General features: G+C 38.9%; 1 protein-coding gene across 1 annotated transcript in view; it reads right to left on the bottom strand.

Annotated features, from left to right (window-relative positions):
* Nucleotides 1-20,047, bottom strand: part of Plc21C (Phospholipase C at 21C) — a 132,184-nt gene that overhangs the window by 48,385 nt on the left and 63,752 nt on the right. The window contains exons 5-7 of the mRNA XM_034970898.2: nt 11,860-12,045; nt 7,747-7,938; nt 6,251-6,433 (exon numbers count right to left, since the gene is read on the bottom strand). Of these exons, the coding sequence (XP_034826789.1) occupies nt 6,251-6,433; nt 7,747-7,938; nt 11,860-12,045 (561 nt within the window). The remainder of the gene's footprint in view (nt 1-6,250; nt 6,434-7,746; nt 7,939-11,859; nt 12,046-20,047) is intronic.

The following is a 20,047-nucleotide window of genomic DNA, read 5'->3' as shown; positions in this document are numbered from 1 at the left end:
ACTCTGTGTTTAATAATAATAACTATAACTAAACATATAATATCTCGATCTGGCTTATGAGGTTACCGACATGTGGCATGTGGAGTCCACTGAAACCATCCCAATCGTTATATCTGCGAATGGGTTGATCCCAGTCAGCCTCGCTCACCATCTGAGGCGACTGGGGTTCCGTGGCAGTTCGCTCGCAGCCAGGATGCAAAAAGCGGTCTTACTGGACTCGGGTAGGATAGTCCGCCGATTTCCCAACCTGGCGTCATGACCCCGGCCGTTTGGTCCCCCCTGCCGGGGTGTAATCTTCCGCCCGGTACAAATATGTATTTATGTAACGTATGTGACGTGTATGATTTATTTCTTTTTATTTATGTAAGTGTATTATATTTCTTATCGGTTTTTATTTTTTACACGGGTGTTAAGAGTATTAGTAGTAGTAATATATAATAATAATAAAGTTGGTAAATGCGTGAGTCATGCATGCCGTGCTACGTTTACAGAGTGAACTAGAGTGAGGAAACTCTCGGTTTGAACCCTAAATTGACATCTATCAAATATTACAGCGAGGGTGACGTGGGTGATAACTGATAAAGGTGTTAACGTGTTGGGTGTACTTACAGAATAGCAGGTCTAAAAATAGTGGCATTACTTTTAGAATTTCCTACAGTAAAGGGTACCTTAAAGACCGATAACAAGATCTAGTCTGCGACAGGTTGAGATGGTAATCGGGATGTGATGCGGGAGGACGCCCCACACACCCGCACTCGCCCGCACCGGGTTAGAGCAGGGATGGGGGGGTGTGCGGAGCGTTCCCTTCCCGATTGCCATCTTGACTTGTCGCGAACTGTAAGTACTACCAATGCCACTAGTTCGTAAAGTATGGAAAATTTTAGTGTGTGCACAATTTTAGCTCAAATTAATATATCTATCGACGTTTTTAGATCATAAACCAATCAATATCGATCGGCAGGATGCGCCAAAAATAATTTAGTCCAAGCAGTTACCTCTCGCGTAAAATTCCAATAAAGCGGGCCCGATGTTTATGTTTACACCGAGCCTAGTCGTTAACATCGAGCGACTGTAAGCAGGCCACATCACTCAAAGGGGAGGAGAAATATGCAACGATATCCTCTGCCAAAGAACCTGACCACTAGGTCCAAAATATGGTACATAGTAACATGAGCCTTTAAAAGTAGATCTTCAATTGTTATGTATGTTGCTAGATGCCACTACCAGTCGCCATGCGAGTTAAATAAATATCTACATATCGAAAAATTTGCCATCGACAGTGAAGGGATCGTGGTCTAAGCGGGCTACATCACTCCAAGGCTGCGATAGCCAGAGGGATGTAGGTTCAATAACAGCCAGTTTTGCAATTTTTTACATGTATTTAAATTTTTTTCCAAAATTATTTATTTATACTTTGGAATAACTCATCGCGCCATCGCAAAGCTTTCCTAATCTATTCACTATGTGAATGTGTTATTAATATAAATGATAGGAATGCAAATGATAGGATTGATCGGAATGTTCTAAATTGTAATGAAAACCACTTGAACCTAACTGAAACCTTTACAATGTAAAACGAATATACAAAGCTTCTTTTTATCATTTATTCTGATCAACAAACAATGTTAGACAGTAGAATAACAACCATTACACAGATTGTTATTACCTACTATGCATGCTACCAACAACGTGAACAACTAATTACTGTAAAGCCAGATTAATCATTTCTACAGTCAACAGCGCTACGTCTACTCGCAAACGTGTTACTTGCTGAGCACGTTTGATAACACGCATTTTATATTAATTTGTTACGGCATTAAACGCCCATTACGTTAATTTAGGAGATTTTGTGCGGTACAAATTAATTAATTGATAACAAAAACGATTGCGGCGGCAATGTGACAGCATAGCTTTGGCTAACTAACATGATATAATAATATATACTAAGTACTAGCTGCCCCGGCGAACTTTGTTCCGCCTAACAGTCGATTCAAATTTTTTAATTTTTCTCTCCGTAAGAACCATCCTCGTACTTCAAGGAATATTAAAATTTAATAAAGCATTAGCAAAATAGGTTCAGCTATTCTCGAAATTTGCGATGACCAACACATTTAGTGATTCATTTTTATATTATAGACTAGCTTATGCCCGCGACTTAGCCCGCGTGGACAACACAAGTTTCAAACCCCTATTTTACCCCTTTAGGGATTGAATTTTCAAAAACCCTTTCCTAGCGGATGTCTACGCATAATATAGCTATCTGCATGCCAAATTTCAGCTCGATCCGTCCACTAGTTTGAACTGTGCGTTGATAGATCAGTCAGTCAGTCAGTCAGCTTTTCCCATTAACTCTAAACAGAGATGTGTATGTACAGTGATATAGTAGCATAAATTATTTACAGATGATCTATCTTTATATACTAAAGAAATAAATACAGTTTAGGTAGAGGATACGTTCATTTGAATCGATATTATTTCAGTCCGGTACCTAACCTTTTAGCTACTAATTACTAATTTAGGAATTTAATTCAGTCGCCTTCTATATTTCAGTCCGCTGTCTAACCTTTGATTACCTACTCTAACTCTAATTACTAATTTTTTAATGTATTTTTTACTACTAATACACTCGAGCAATATGTAGACTGTTTATCCTAGCGGAGTACAAACAATAAATAGATCGTGAAACACGGGCCATAAAATATTTTAGTACACAAATTACGAGTGGGCAAATTTACTATTTTACTGGCAATACTCTGAGAGTACTTTGACGATGGATCTTACTTTTACACGGATACTACTTGTTTTGGAGTTTAAATACAATTTAAAAGAACTAGGTACTTTTGAATTTCTTCTGCACTGAAAAGTATTATGATACAATGTTGAAGGACTCGAAAGCGTCCATGTTTTCATACTACTAGCGACCCGCCTTGGCTCTGAACAAGTGCATTTTTTAAAAAATCTTTTATTAACAGGCTTTTACATTTGTGTATGTCAGCCTGGGGTGCAATTTAGTTTTATTTTATCATGAAATGATAATTTTATAGTATACACCTGTATCGTACAAATAAATTCTTAATTTACATAGAGGGCGATTTCGTAAAACCTCTGTTATTATTACAATCTCAATTGGTGTGATTGGCTGAATTTGTGCCATTCTTGTATAGAATAGTGCGACCCAACCAACCGAGTGTGAACCAATCCGAGGTGATTGCGATCGTGATATTGTAGCAGTCATTCTACCGCAATCGCGCAGCCGCGGGCCGATTGCCGTAAACTGACATGTGACATCGTAATAGAAATATCCTTAAGAATCGTGATCGTTACAGTTGATAAATTTGCTATCGCGGACGACTAATGCACTATATCGCATTTGGTCATTATCGACATTTTGATGACGTATTGGTAGCACGGACCTATTTATAACCCGACTAAATCGAATATCTATGGTAATCACTTGGTAATCTAGCAATTTACATGGACATAACAGTCTCCTAAATTTGGCTACGTTACTTATTACAAATAAGTAGTTAGTCTGTGGTACCTAACTATTTAGAACCCCAGACCACAAAGTACAATTTTTTGTTGTTTTTCCTTAGTTTACGCGTTTGTTTTTTGTGATTAATTCTGCAACTTTGCTTGCTCCTCGGACTCCGGAGACTTCAGTTTTTCTCACCGAACTTATACGCAAATGCCTGGGCACTGATTTGCCTAAGTATTGGGACCCTTATTGACGGAATGTGGCTGCTTGGAAGTTAGAACTCGTAAGTTAACAAACGTTATCATTCAATTCAAGTAAAGGCTCTCATGCGGGTTTCCTCACGATCTTCCTTTTCCTTCACAGCTAAGCAAGTGATATTTAGTTGTTACAATGGTCTCCGAAAAGTTAGAGGAGTTTTAACAGCGTTTCATAAAGTACCTATTATACAAATTGAGTCCATTGCTACTGGTGGTTATGACTTCATAGTAAGTACCTCCACACTACAAGTGCTTTCTCGAGTATGTTTCCTTATGTATCTAGAGCTGCCTAAAACGTTGCTCTTCATATGAAAGTTTGGATGTTTCTTACTCCTTCGCACCACAAATATTTAAAGAAACAATTTGGATTAGCTAAATTAGTAACAAAGATACCATATACACTGATTCTAAAGTCTTCGCAGACAACGTCATACCTAAACAGAAGCTGGTAGTGCCTAGTGGTATAGATTAAGCAAAACAGTCAGTGGTCACTTTCTCAGTTATCATAATTTTTTTTCAGGCAAAGGTGATACAGTGCTGCATTCATTTCTTCATCCTGACAAAGATATGGATTGGGATATGTTGTGAACTCGAGCTCTTGGACCCCGTGCAGAGACAAATAAAATAATGAACGGTGCCAGATTAGATTTATAAGAAGCAGATGGTGATATAATTAAAATGTCTGAATCTAATCTACTTTAACAAAAGAATACATAAAAAATCATCAAACTGTTGTTTTATTATAAGAAGCAGATGGTGATATAATTAAAATGTCTGAATCTAATCTACTTTAATAAAAGAATACATAAAAAATCATCAAACTGTTGTTTTATTTGCTTAAATAATTTAAATTCCAAAGTAATTTCCAAAGCTAAATCAATTAAATCAGAAAATGATTTGACTTTTGGACATTACTTTGGGGAATAATTTTAGAAGTTCCCCGAAGAGCCTAGTGGTTAGGATGTCCACCTCTGAATAATTGAAGGTTGGGGGTTCAATTCTAGGTACGCATCTCTAAGAGTTATGTGCGTTTTAAACAATTAATTATACTTAACTTGATTTAGCGGTGAAGGAAACATCATGAGGAAATCTGCATGCCTGAGAGTTCTCCATATTGTTCTCAAAGGAGTCAAAGGTACCTATACTATTATGTTCAGCTTGTCGCTGGCTCACTATAGAGTACGGTTCTCTTGAGTGTGAGAAGAGTTTTGGCCATAGTCTACCATGCTGGCCAAATGCGGATTGGTAGACTTCACTTCACACACCTTTGATAACATTTTGGAGAACTCTCAGGCATGCAGGTTTCCACACAATGTTTTCCATCACCGTTAAAGCAATGATATTTAATTATTTAGTTAAAATGCACATAACTGTTCTCCAAGAAGTTATAGGTGCGTGTAAAAAGTACTCTGTGATTCTCGTTTCTCAGTGTTAGTATACCTCTATATTTAATGTACTCTGTGCATCAAACCTACTAATGAAAGAGTCATCACATATTCTTTTAAAAGTACTTATGAGACTTACATTAATCTAAAAATACTTTTATACTATTATACTATCTTCTAAAATTAATAATTGATTTCTTATCTAGCAGAAGAATTACTATAGCCTTTTTTAATCCCTTTCATAACTTTATTTTAATTAATATGAGTAGTAAAACGATTTGCGGATAGCTTATGTCACTGATAAAAACACCTCTCGAGTTGTTTCAATGAAAACCTCATTTGACGTAACATTTGTCGAGGTTCTTATATGACATCAAACTTCAAAACGCGTCCGCAATAGCATTTTTCATACAATAAATTTTATCGATAGTGTAAATGAACTGTCAAAACATTTTTTTGTCCACATCTATCCTTTGTGGACTGTCTCACCGAACCGTGATAGGAAAACCATATTTTGACATTGATGCTGTCATTAAATGATAGATGCAGTCGATTCGCAATCGGCCTGCCGATTACCGTTAAATGACAGCTACAATGTCACGATCGCAATCACCTCCGATTGGTTGACACTCGCTCACTCTTGGCTACAAATCACTGTTGCAACACGAATACCATAAATTCAGCCAACCACAACATAATGACAATGACAAAAGCTACTGAATTGGGTATTTGACTCTATTTTTTTTATTACTTTATTATAAACTAGAATAAAAATAATGAAGTAAACTGAAAAAACTAATTAAATCGATCAAATAACAAAAACGTTATAAGCATTTAAATATTTCTGATTAGACAGAGATAGCGATACAGCAGTTTGACGTCACATTTACTAATGCCATAGTAGCTTCGTGCGGTTTCATACTAATTTTCGTTTTGCGAGAAAGGGATAGAAGACCCTCCCACTCCAAAATTAAAATGCCTGTAACTTTGTAAATCTTTGTTGGATTTTAATATTTTTTTCAGTGTACGGCATTATCTTAGTTAGTTTGATCTTAGTTAATAATAAAGTAATATTATTTATCAAATTCAAAAGTAGGAAAATACCCAATTCCAGTGTTCCTGATGATTACCTGCACCCGGCCAGCAGTCCCTGCCTGTAGATCTCCACGCTGGACTTGCCCGTGATCTGATGCCCAGTGAGGTAGGTGTTGTGCGAACTGTTTATAAAGTAGTGTGCCAACGGTTGCTCCATGTCGTCACACAGGTCTAGTTTGTTCGGCGCGACTATCGGGTTGTCTTCTGACATTAGAAACCTGCGAACAAGAGTATACGTTTACAAAATCATAAAACAGGGTGTAACCAGAACGCTGGCAGAAACGATGACAGGTGATAGTACTGATGATTATTGATATGATAGGTAGGACAAAAAAAACACGAAAAAATAAATATAAGTAAAATATCCTACACTGACTGAATGACGCCAGAGGTCAACGAACGTTACGTCAGTAGGTCACTGGGAGTCAATGCCGCGTCGTAGGTGGGGTATTGACCCGAATTTTGTACGTTATACATTGCGGGTTTGAAAAATACTTAATTACTAAAACTACAAAATGAGGCAAATGGTTATTGGTATTGGATTGTGTTTAGGTAGTATAATAATAACGCTATGTTTTTGCTAGTCTTCTGGTTACACCCTATATAAGGTGTCTATGTGTAATTTTATTGTTATTTTATACATCAAATACAATTAAAAAGAACGCTTTCTGTGAAAACATCAGCAAAATTGGTTGTAAACTGAGGCAGTAAATAAAAATTTAAATGAAGACACAAGGGAAAGAGCGGGGCGTGGTCGGATCATCCCACTCTCTCCCTTGCACACCCGAACCTAAATGGTGGTGACGTCACCTCTAATCTACCACCATAGGTACACCCTATTTTAATCACTTATCAATTAGGTACCACTATACCTACCTTTATTTATTTTTAATTAATTGGTTTCGCTCAAATGGAAATTCTGAAAATCCTTTCTTATTTTTTTTAAAGAATATTAGCAGTGTTAATTATGACTAATATTCCCCTTTCCCCTCCAACTAAGCGAAAAACTTGTGCTAGGAGTAGGTACGACAATAGTGCAACGGGTGGGGTTTGGACCGGCAACCTTTCTGTGTTTCCACTCCACGTATCAACGTGTGCGAGGCATCGCGCAGTAGACTGTTTATCCAATATACGGATCGTGTTTGTTTACTAGCGGTGAGTGTAGTACTGTGCCGACTGACTGACGTGTGGTGGGTTTATTCACGCCCGTGCGCTTCTTTATTGACAGGAGCGGTTTATTAGGAGCTGGAACAAACTGATCTTTCATAATAAGACAACCTTTTTAGGGTTCCGTACCCGAAGGGTGCCAACGGGACCCTATTACTAAGCCTCCGCTGTCCGTCCGTCCGTATGCCTAGCTTTTTTTTCCAGAGATGTGCATGGATCGATGTAATTTCTTTTAATAGCTGAGCTTAGCTCTTATTCAACAAGGATTAAACAAGATAAACTATAAAAAACATGGTTTGCAACGGGATCATGCGCCAAAAAGACGACCCGTAAGTTTTAGTAATTAATTAGAAAATCCACTCGCCTTAAAAATCCATCAAAAGTTAATTGCGACCTCTGCTGGTGGTACTTGTTGTGCTCGTAAGCTTTAATGAGGTCCCTCGCCCGCTGGATGTCGGCGTACGGGTGCAGGATCTCGTTCAGTCGCGGGTCCCGCTGTACGTCGTTCAGGAAGTCGACCAACTGGTTGGCGGACAGGTGCGGCTTGCCGTCGGTACTGTACAAACATGTTACAACTTCGTTATTTTTGTGTCAACAAACTCGAATGAGTTAGCTTTTTAATGCCAATAAGTTTGGATGGCCAAATATCTTTTAATATAGGTATATAATATAAAAGGAAAAGCTGATTGACTGATAGACTGACTGACGGACTGACTGATCTATCAACGCACAGCTCAAACCATTAGATGGATCGGGCCCAAATTTGGCATGTAGATAGCTATTACGAGGTAGACATCCGTTAAGAAAGGATTTATTTTATTTTATTTATTCAATCTCACCTGGTGGTAAGTGATGATGCAGTCTAAGATTATAGCGGGCTAACCTGGAAGGGGTATGGCAGTTTTTATTAAACCCATACCCCTTTGGTTTCTACACGGCATCGTACCGGAACGCTAAATCGCTTGGCGACACGGCTTTGCCGGTATTTATGAAAATTCAACTAGTTTGCTATAATCCCCTGAAACAGACTCTTGTCAAAAAATTGTGTGAACAAAAAAGTGAGTTTTCAAAAATCCTTTCTTAGCGGATGTCTACGTCATAATAGCTACCTATCTGCATGCCAAATTTCAAGTCCGATACGTCCAGTAGTTCGAGCTGTGCATTGATAGATCAGTCAGTCAGCTTTTCCTTTATTATATATTTAGATTAAGCTTTTGGCTCCTTGCTTTTCAAGTGAATTGTACTTTAAGATAAATATGTTCAGCGCTGCAACAACCGCGCAGAATAATTGAAATTTCTTGATTGCGGTGGGGTTAAGTTTTGAGTTTGCTCTTGTTTGGTGTATTTCAAATTGCCGGAAAACCGTGAGACGGATTTCATATAATTCTCCTGCGCGGTTTTACTGACTTTTAACATTTTCAAGTTTATTACCCAAGTGCAATTAATTTATATATTAACTGCATGTAAGACGGACTATTCAATTAAAGCGGCGACAGCATAGTGGATTAAAATTTCGGAGTCTTCGGAGTTATGTGCGTTTGATATGTGTACAAAAGAAAATACCGGTGAAGACACTTGCATGCTTCAGAGTTCTCTATAATGTTCTAAGGTGTGTGTGGCCAATCCGCACTTGGCCAGCGCGCGGTGAACTGAGCTGATACTGAGACTTGAGATGATGATGATGGCTCAATTAAAGTTTATTTGCATGACATGCTACATTTACCTTCTCTTAAACGCGTTACAAAAAGTATAGTCGCGCTATTGTGTGTCCAGCTCTCCTCCGTTCAGGCGAAATTTATTACGTCATGAGGTGAAATTACTATTATGAATATACCAGAAGTGTAATTAAATATTAATCACAACGCGTAGACGCTTATCGAGAGTTTTACTTTTACAATAACCTAACTGCATTATTAACTTGATTAGGGCACAATAACTGCTATTGCAACCACTCAATCAAAAAGGCGACCTAAACACAAAAAGCATTTAATAGTCGTCGTGTCTCGAGTCGGAACGAGACTACTTAAACCCATCAAACGCCTGCATTAACCTGCTTAGGCAGTTTGTAGGGGGAATTGAGAAAAGTAAGCGCGGTACTCCCTTGGTCGGTGTTCAGTTCACCATTGTCGTACCCACCCATAACGCGAGCTTTACGATTTGAATATTATTCATGTAGCATAATATTAAGAAATAAAACTCGGGCGTTGATTTATAAAACTACTTTATCTAAATTTTTAACATAAAGAAAAATTTAGATGAAATAGTTTTATAAATCAACGCCCGAGTTTTACCCACGAATCTGACGTTCAAGCCCATGTTCGTAGTATGAGCACGCCCTAACATACATATGTATATGTCTAATGTGGACTGGGGCGGATAAAAGAGCACTTGTTACGATCTGTTTTGAATTCCATTTATACCGTAATACTTTTTTATTCCTTGTTGTTTTCTTAATTCTTTAAGACTTTTTTTTTACTATTTCCTTTTTTCCAAAACTTCTTTGAGAAAATCCTCCATTATGTAATAATTCGTTTCTTAAACCAACGACCGAGTTCGACTCACGAGTCAAGCGTGCGAACCGGTGTTCGTAATGTGCACGCGCCCTGTCATGTCTGTCGAATGTTGACTGGGGCGCACCTGCCACGATCTGTTTTGAATTCCATTTATACCGTACTGCTTACTTGTTTATTGTTCGCGAGATTTATGAATAGACGTTACATTCATAATATTCATAACGTTATGTTTAAAGCGTTGACGTTTGCATACTTTTGTTGTAAATTATTATATTATGTAGAGATCAAATCAGAAATCAAGAAATCCGTACTAACCGACAAAGCTAGCGGGTTCTGAAGCTGAAGTGGCAATGGACAGGACACATAGTTCGAAGAAACTATAGAGATTGCCTATATTGGTTATAGATATGGGGTGCGTTTGGACCTTTAGACGTTAACCGTCTAATGCAATATATCAATATCAAAACATAATATCACAAAACTTGTACCACAAAGTTGACACCCCTCTCAGTCTTCTCCGAATGGATACAATAAGGAAGACAAGTAAGTTGAAACGGGGTCCGCCAAAGTTTGTTCAGCATTTGTCATATTATCAAACGTTAAACACGTCCCACGGACTCGGTCCGAACTAGGTAGACTAACTTGGATTTGCCATTATTAAAACTTCTAACCAAATTATTGCCTCTTGCAGGTTGGCTGCACATTGGCTCGCTCAGGTATGTATTGAGCGGTGAGCCGACCAACCGTATCTCACATGATTTTCGCTCGAGCATCGCGAATTTCTTGACGTTGCTGAGAATTTCAATATGGAGGTGGAAGTAGCAAAATATTTCCAATTCATGTCATTGTTACAAAGCCGCATAACATAAAAAAATTAACGGGAACCGGAACTAAATCTTTTCCAAGGCCCGAAAACAGTATTCAACTCTTCGCGTGGGCACGTACAATTATGTTTGCGTGGCCGTGGAAAACTAATTTTGACTTTAATCACGCCATCATAGAAATGTATAAGTGCTGGGTTAAGATTTGGCTATTACGTATATAGCCGGAGCATCTAGCCTCTCATAGCAGCTATAGCGTCAGAAGAAGTTCAAGATTCGGAACGACTTCTGAGCTATAAATGTCAAATGCGTCGATAGCAGCTTTCTCTAGCTCTGTCCGCTAAAATTTAGACGTTTTGCTCTAAGGAAACGATCTTATAGGCAATGGAAGGCAATGAATGTGCTTTTACTTCGTCGTAACACTCAAACAAAGAGTGGTCGTGGACATCACGAAGTAACTTTTTTGGGGGCAGGTGTTATGCCTACGCCTCACGAGCATTCGCCACTTTTCCCTGCTGGCCGATAGTCTGATACAATCGTGCACGGGACCGCCCACAGCGGATTTAATTTGGTCGGTCCATCACATAGGTGACCTTCCTCGCCCTCTTGTACCCTCCATCTTACCCTGTACTACAAGACGCTCAATGAATGTCCAAGTCCATTTATATTATTATTATCGTGATATAAGAAATATAATACACTTACATACATAAAAAAATATAGATAAACTTACATACACTTTACATAAATACATATTTGTACCGGGCGGAGGATTACACCCCGGCAGGGGAGACCAAACGGCCGGGGGTCAGGGCGACAGGTTGAGAAACCGGCGGACTATCCTAGCCGAGTCCAGCAAGACCGCTTTTTGCATTCTGGCTGCGAGCGAACTGCCACGGAACCCCAGTCGCCTCAGATGGTGAGCGAGGCTGACTGGGATCAACCCATTCGCAGATATAACGATTGGGATGGTTTCAGTGGACTCCACATGCCACATGTCGGTAACCTCGTGAGCCAGATCGAGATACTTGCGTTTTTTCTCCGTCTCAGCTCTCACGAGGTTCTCGTCATATGGAATTATTATTATTATATTCCATGGTGGTGTCGTAACTGAAAACGAAGAAGGCATGAAATGTTACTCACAGAGTGTTAAAGATCTTCTGGACTTCGGTGCGTTGCGTCAGGCTCTTGTAGAAGGCAAAGAAGTCTTCAAACTGGAACTTGCTCTGGCTGATCGTGTCGTTCTTTCCCGTGGGCAGGCCAGACTCACTCAGCGCTTTCTCCACTCTCTTCTTGCCTTCTTTGTTCTGGGCGAAGAGACCGACGATGCTGCCAACAAATAAAACAGGTTTTTCAAACATATCACTTAAATGTAGAATGTTCATCATCAACCTTTCGCCGGCACACTACTGAGCACGGGTCTCCTGCCAGAGTAGAAAGGCGTGATGACTATAGTCTATCAGTCTACCACGCTGGCTAAATGCAGATCGGCATATTTCACACACCTTTGAGAACATTATGAAGAATTTTTTTTTTTTTATTCGTTATAGGCGCACGCTTGACCACGATCACACCTGATGGAAAGTGATGATATGGCCTAAGATGGGACTTTCAGGCATGCAGGTTTTCCTTCACAGTGAAAGCAAGTGATATTTAATTGCTTTAAACCCATGTAACTCCGAAAAGTTAGTAGTTAAGAGGGTTATAAGGGTTGGACACATTGACTTATTATAGTATGGTAATCACATCACTGGTTGGACACTATCATCACAATGCTAGTAGATACACCTCGACAACAAGCAGTTAGTCGCAGTAGCAAATGATGGACCTCGTCCAAATAATGACCTGATCAACTAATGTCAACAACATTTGAGCATCAGTTTTAAGCTTTGTTGGAGCTGAGTGGAGGGAAAATGGCGCCGATTCTCTTGTCTTTCTCTGAACTAAATTTAGAGTATCTGCATCTTTTTCTTTTTAATATTGTTAAAAAAGGACAGAACATGAATTTTACATTTATATACTCTAAATTTCAACAAGAGGCTCGCGGCTGGCAGCTAAAGTAACGAGGTTTGACAGCTTTAAGTTAAATTTAAAACCGTCAAACTGTGTCTGTCCTTTTCATATTACCTTAGTAAGAAAAGGATGCAAATATTCTAAAATTTAAGTGTGCTCAGAATCCGTAGAAGAAGAAATATCTTCATGGACGCTTCAAGCATACAAACATACAACCGCGTACTCTCTATTTTTAAGGTAATATCTTTGAATTTTAAAGACAAAGACTTTTATATGTCAAAACGTAACAAGGCAAATAAATAACATCTGCCCCAAAAACGTCACATCAAAACCGGTAATACAAAGAGAAAAGAAAAATTGAAAAAGTTATAAGTAGATGGATCATCTACTTTTATAGTTGCTTGACCCTTATCTTTCTTACTTTAAGGCCGAGGACTAAACTTCATAAAACTTTATAAAAGTTAAGCCGTCTGTCCTAGTTATATTCACTTACATATTCCGAGCTTAATAAAAATTACACAAAGTATAAAGAATAGATAAGTAGATCTAAGTGTCTGTCTACACAGACGGACTGCATTTGGACTGTAGACCGACTGCAAAATAGCAGTTGGGATGCATTTTGATTGAAGTTGCTGAAACTGCATCGCAACTGCCCACCGACTGCGCATGCAGGCGGCGTTAGTTAACACTAGGTAGGTAGATCTTAGAGCTGACATTTGGGGAAAAATCTGAAAACCGTGAATTTAGGGTTAGATCACACAAAAATAAATAAATTGTGGTCATGTACTAACAATTAGTATTTTCAACTTTCGAAGTGAGTGACTATATCAAGTGGGGTACCATATGAAAGGTCTTCACCTGTACATTCTAAAACAGATTTTTATTTATTTTTATGCATCATAGTTTTTGAATTACCGTGCAAAATGTCGAAAAATACGACTGTAGTACGGAACCCTCATTGCGCGAGCCTGACTCGCACTTGGCCGGTTTTTTTTAATGTATTTAATAACCCATTAAATCTATTCAAAACAATACTATCGTAAGCCGTTTGTCGTCGAGAGGTAATCCCGCAAGCAAGCTGAGGCAAATTGCGTGCTTAGTGTATTTGCATATCAATTGAATGTCCCCACCTAAGCCGGTGTAATCTAAGTAGCTGAATACATTTAAGAAAACATTAACCTATAATTTCTTAATAAGGTAATAGAACAAATAAAGTTCAAAACTTAAAACTACTCCTAGTAAACGCTGAAATATAGTAAAGTTATTGTTTTTCTGTCGCCTATAGGTAGTAAAATTAAAATTTTCCGGGGTAAGTTAAAGTTAGTGTGTCGAAATCGGTTAAACGAATGGGCAGTTAAAAGATAACAAATAGAAATACACTTTCGCATTTAAAAATACATATTAGTATGGATAATTCTTTTGCCTTTGTAGGCCTTAAAAAATAACTCGTAGTGGGCCGTAGAGGATTCGTAGCACCATTGCTACGAGTCGGTACAAATGCAATAATTATTAAACCAGCTAATTGTCTACGATGCCACCGTAGCACAGTTCTGACTAGACTAATTACATATAGAGGCGCTGCAGGGCGCTGCTGTTTGCTTGACAGCCGTCAGCCACCGTAACCGGTTAGGCTTGGCGCACATTAGTTGTTTCGCTTGGTTGTCAAGCCTGTCTAGCAGCCTTTGCGTTAACTTAGCGTCTTTTTCAGCATGCAACACGATGAAACATGATGTTGATGTAAAGACACTACACGCGCGCCGAACTTTCGGTAGCGTAACGCTTTTTGAGGTAATGCTGGCTATGCGAAATATACCTATAGAACTAGCTGATGTCCGCGACTTCCGTTTACACCTATAAAAATCCCGTGGGACTTCTTTGATTTTCCGGGATAAAAAGAGCCTATGTCACTTTCCAGGCCTTTCCTTGCAAAAAGTAGCATCAATCCATTGCCCCGGTGCGGCGATTGAAGGACAAACCAATAAATCAAAAAAAACAAACACACTATCGCATTTAAAATATGGGTAGTGACTAGTGGTGCGTCCTCGAAATAATCACCCGACGGAAAGTGTTATGGAGAACGCGGCATTTTAGTAAACGTGTTATAGGTAATCGTAATATAAACATACCTGAAGTGAAATTAAATATTGATCAAGACGCGCAGAGGCTTATCGAGAGTTTTAGCTTTTACAATAACCTAACTGTAATATTACCTAACTTGATTAGGGCACAATAATTGCTATTGCAACCACTCAATCAAAATGGCGACTTAAACACAAAAAACATTTAATAATCGGTCGAGTCTTCAGTCGGAACGAGACTGCTTAAAACCCATCAAACACCCGTATTTATACAAATCGACTCAAGATGTCACAACAGATCACGTGACTTCCGTTCAAAAGGCAACAACTACAACTGCGATAACATTAACTTGAAAAGCATATTCAACCGAACTTTCAGCGACGTTATTTACGCAGGTGTGTCGCGACACTTTGTTTTCTCACTAGCCAATCACGGCGTACCTTTAATTGTATTCGTGTGTTTCCGCCAATCGACGTTCCGACACAAACTGTACCTTAGGGAGGATAGTTTATTAGTTTAATTGCACCCCATCTACCTCGATGCTACAAATCAAATTGTCTACTGAGTTCAGGTGGCGCAGGTCTAATTGCCTGTAATTCACGACAGTTAGAGAACTTCTAACAAGACGTCGAGGTTTCGACGTCACTGGCAGACTTGACGCAGGTAACCTAATTTTTCTTTGATTTTACGTCACCATAGCCTAATATTTGACATATCGTCGATTCAGGATCAAACCGAGAGTCCCTTCATTCTAGTTCACTCTAAGGTGCAACTACCGTCTGGTGGGGTGGTTACCCAAGTATTAATTAGTCCCTACAAGAGACCTATGTCCAGCAGTGGACGTCAATCGGTTGATGATGATGATGATAAGTGTACCTTTGACTTAAGTTCGCTTCGGTACACTTAGCTGCAAAAGCTATCGCATCAGCCGTAACGGAGTGCTCGATTGACTGTGCCTAAGCTAAGCCTAGAGATCAAACTAATCCAATATCTAATACCACCCAGTATAGGATTAGTTTCCCTGAAGATTGCGTTATGAACCGACATTGATGTTAAGAGATTTCGGATTGATATCATCATATTATACTATAACTTATTTTTTTATTGTTCTACTTAAACAATATCCGATCTTGATCCAGCCTAACGCGCTTACCTAAAAGATAGCAAAGATGATAATCAACAGCTGTCATTCAGAACAAGAAATTATCCATACTAATATTTTAAATGCGATAGTGCGTATGTCTGTCTGCTAGCTTTTCACGGCCCATCCGTTCGACCGATTTCGATGAATTTTGGTACAGTGATAGCTTACATCCCGGGGAAGGACATAAGCTACTTTTTATCCCGGAAAATCAAACAGTTTCCACGGGATTTTTAAAACCAAGGGTTTTGGAATTTGTGTAATCCACGCGGACGAAGTTGCGAGCATAAGCTATTAAGAACATAATAAAGTTCCCCAACTAACTTTACAGCTTCAAAGCGTGAGTTACAGCTGACAATAACTTCAAGCTCACTGGTGACACAAAACGAGGGACTTATCTTTACAGAAAAGTCCGTGAGAAACTTTTAGTTTTCCAACTGGAGTCTGGAACTAGCCCAGTTACAATAGGAACATTTCCAGCTGGATGCACTTCTATGTTTATATAAAAGAGAATCAGGCATGAAGTTTGTAATTTAAAGTCCTATTTAGGAATCATTCACTATACACAGTAGGCACCAAATTTGACTTTTTTTTTAAATTTTAATTTTGTAAAAGTTCCACGAGCACGATTCGAAAAAGAAACTACGAGCATACGAGTATTTGGTATTTCTTTTTCGAATTATTACTACAATAATATTATCTACCTAAGTAAGTAATCGACTGTCAGAACAAGGTACTAAAGAAAAAATGTAGAGCTAATAGATATATTGGTTCTTTATGCCTGCCATAACCCGGATGTTTTTTCTATGACTACTCTATCTTTTAATAGACAAGTGGATCTGATCTTGATAATCCAGCCTAGGATTATCAAAGATCAGACATTGTTTAGTGTTAAACGGAAAGCTAAAAAAAGTTTAGCATACACTTTTATGATTATTCATCATATTGGCTTATTCCTAGTTTCATGTTCCGGGGCGGAAGCGGCGGCGGGAGGGACGCGATATTATTCATTTATTTATTATGGTACCATGGACGACAGCGGGCAGACGACAGGGTCAGCGGGCAAAGTCATCTAATCATTGAAGTAAAACAATCAAGCAGGACATAGAATTTCCTGAAAGCGCGCCACCACATACGGTCCTCAGCCTTCCTCATCTACCTATTACTCGCTACCTTCTTAATTAAAGTCATCCGTTCAGCGAGCTACAGTTCATCCCTATCTGCGCTTGCTGGTGCGCGGTTTCCCCTCCAGAACATGACTGCTCCAGCGATCATCATTTCTGCGACAGCAAAGCCTGCCATCTGCCACTTCAGCTTGCTTTTTCGTTTGAACTATGTTGGGCACTTTAGTCCTATATATACACTTTTCCGTTCCGGTTTTATCACTTAGAGAAACACCCACATAGCACGCTGAGCGACTTTGAACTTGTGGAGGCCAACTGTCAGTCTCTACGTTTCCGCTTCATACGTCATCACAGGCAGTAGGGCGATTGTCTAAAACCTGCATCAATCATTATTACAATCTCAATTGTTCTGATTGGCTGAATTTGTGCGACTCTCATTGTGGCCAATAGTGAGCGAGCATTAACCAATCAGAGATGATTGCAATCGTGACATTGTAGCTGTCAAACAACCGCGGTAGGGCCACAGGATAAACTCATTATAGACTTTCGTCTTTAGGCTTTGGATGCAATGCTCTACAGTTACTTGATTCACACTATAGGCAACTACTACAGTGTATAAAATAAAACTAGATCAGCTGCGATACATTTCCAGTTGAATGCAACCTGACGCCTGAATAGAGAATATCTAAAACGCTGTTCAAATTTAATAGGCTAACATTAGAATTCAATACAATTTATACCGTTCCTCGTACGGCCTATGAAACATTCTAGTGCTTAGAATCCAGGCTTTTGTGAGTATTGTGCCTATAGATATTTTTATATGCACGAGTTAAAATAGAAGTGAATATTCATTAGCCTAGTGGTTAAAACGTCCGCCTTCTATTGGGAAGGTCGGGGGTTCGATTTCGAGCACACACCACTAACTTTTCGGAGTTTTAATAAATTAAACATCGCTTTAACGGTAAAGGAAAACATCTTGAGGAAACCTGCATACCTGAGAGTTCTCCACACCTAATGTTCTTAAAGGTGCGTGAAGTCTGCCAAGCTGCACTTGGCCAACGTGGAGGATTAAAGCTCTTCTCATATTGAGAGGAGACCCGTGCTCCTTAGCCGGTGATGGGTTCATGGCTTCATGATGATGATGATAATAACGAATATTCTTTTGGGTAAGATCCATTTGTTCTATAGAACTTGACGTCACCGGACAAAATGAGACAGTTTTATCCTAATTTGTTCCATAGAACAATTGAGATATTTCTTCGAGATAGTTCTATACAACAAAATAAACAAACTTTAGTTTTTCTTGGAGGAATGTCATCAGGATCGTGTTTGGGGTTCCGTACTCGACGGGACTGAACTGAACACTTGAAAAAAGAAATTGCCGAGTTTCTTGCTGGTTCTTCTCGGTAGGAACTGCATTCCGAACCAGCGGTAAATTAAACTATTTGACGATTCAAAAGAACTTGTAAAAGTTTACTTGAATATATTCTATTCTTTTTATTTCTACTAATTCTACCGATTCACCGTCTAATAAGCCGTTGATGTATAACAATCAGTGACCGACAAAAGTGGTCGTCTGCGTTGATCATGAAAAAGTTTCTTTGTAAGTGTAAACACAAAAACACAAAGCGTAAATATAATAGAATTGTAAGGCTTTCGCGAAGCAAAACAATCGCCGTTTTATGAATGCAATGAAAACATCGCATTGAATCGAGAAACAGTTTTAAGGATTCATCGCAGCATTCAATAAGAAGCCGGAGATGAACGATGCATCTTTTATTTTTTAACTAGCTTATGCTCGCGACCTCGTCCGCGTGGACAACACAAATTTCAAACCCCTATTTCACCCCCTTAGGGGTTGAATTTTCAAAAATCCTTTCTTAGCGGATGCCTACGTCATAATAGCTATCTGCATGCCAAATTTCAGCCCAATACTTCCAGTAGTTTGAGCTGTGCGTTGATAGATCAGTCAGTCAGTCAGTCAGTCAGTCAGTCAGTCACCTTTTCCTTTTATATATTTAGATTTCAGGAGTCCCCACTCCGTATCTGCAGTACGCGACAGGTCGACATGGTAATCGGGGTGGGGATGCCCTGCACACCCGCACAGCCCCCGCGCTAACCCGATGCGGGAAACTTTTCAAGCGTACTTGCTTTAACAATATCACTTCTTTAACGGTAAAGAAAAAGACCATAAGGAAACCTGCATGCCTGACAATTCTATCTTCATAATGTGCTCAAAGTAGTGTGGACTATGGCCTAACCCTTCCTCATTCAGAGAGCAGACCCGTGCTCATCAGTGAGCCAGCGCGATGGTCAGATAACATATACCATCATTAAATCTACTTAAATGGCCCTTATGGTTATTATTATTGAAAAACTTAAAAGTTGAAAACTAAAACGACTACGATCGTCTTAGTAAACGCTGAAATATTATAGTAAAATTAGGTTTCTGTCGCTTGGTATATTTTAATAGTATACTATAATATATTTATGAACTCAGTATTTTTTCCTCTTTCATTTGACATCCCACTCGATACAATAGCAAAAAAAAATTAAAGACACCCACTTTTTGGATGTTACATCCGTCGCATCGATTTTGTTCGTATAAAATGTAGCTTGTCACCCGGACCATAACAACGAATCAATTGACACCTCATTCATCAAAATCAGCCCAGTAGTTTAGCGACTACAATGGAACACACATAGATACAAACATACATAGATTGCCAAAATCAAAACCCTTCCTTTTGGCTTTGCCGTAGTCGGGTAATAAAATAGTATTCATAAACAATATTTATCACATAAACGTTATAAATAACTGTGATAAATCGATTACACGGCAAATATTTACACGCAATGAGCGATTGTCGTCAAGATTATGTCACTTAAGCAAATACACGACGAATGCTTCAATATTTGCTCATGTTTTTTTACCATAATAGCCATAGCGGAAACTTGCTGCCACAATCAGACG

Source organism: Maniola hyperantus, chromosome 8, assembly GCF_902806685.2.
Source record: "Maniola hyperantus chromosome 8, iAphHyp1.2, whole genome shotgun sequence".
Lineage (NCBI taxonomy): Eukaryota > Metazoa > Arthropoda > Insecta > Lepidoptera > Nymphalidae > Maniola > Maniola hyperantus.
This window is presented reverse-complemented; position numbering and strand designations above follow the sequence as displayed.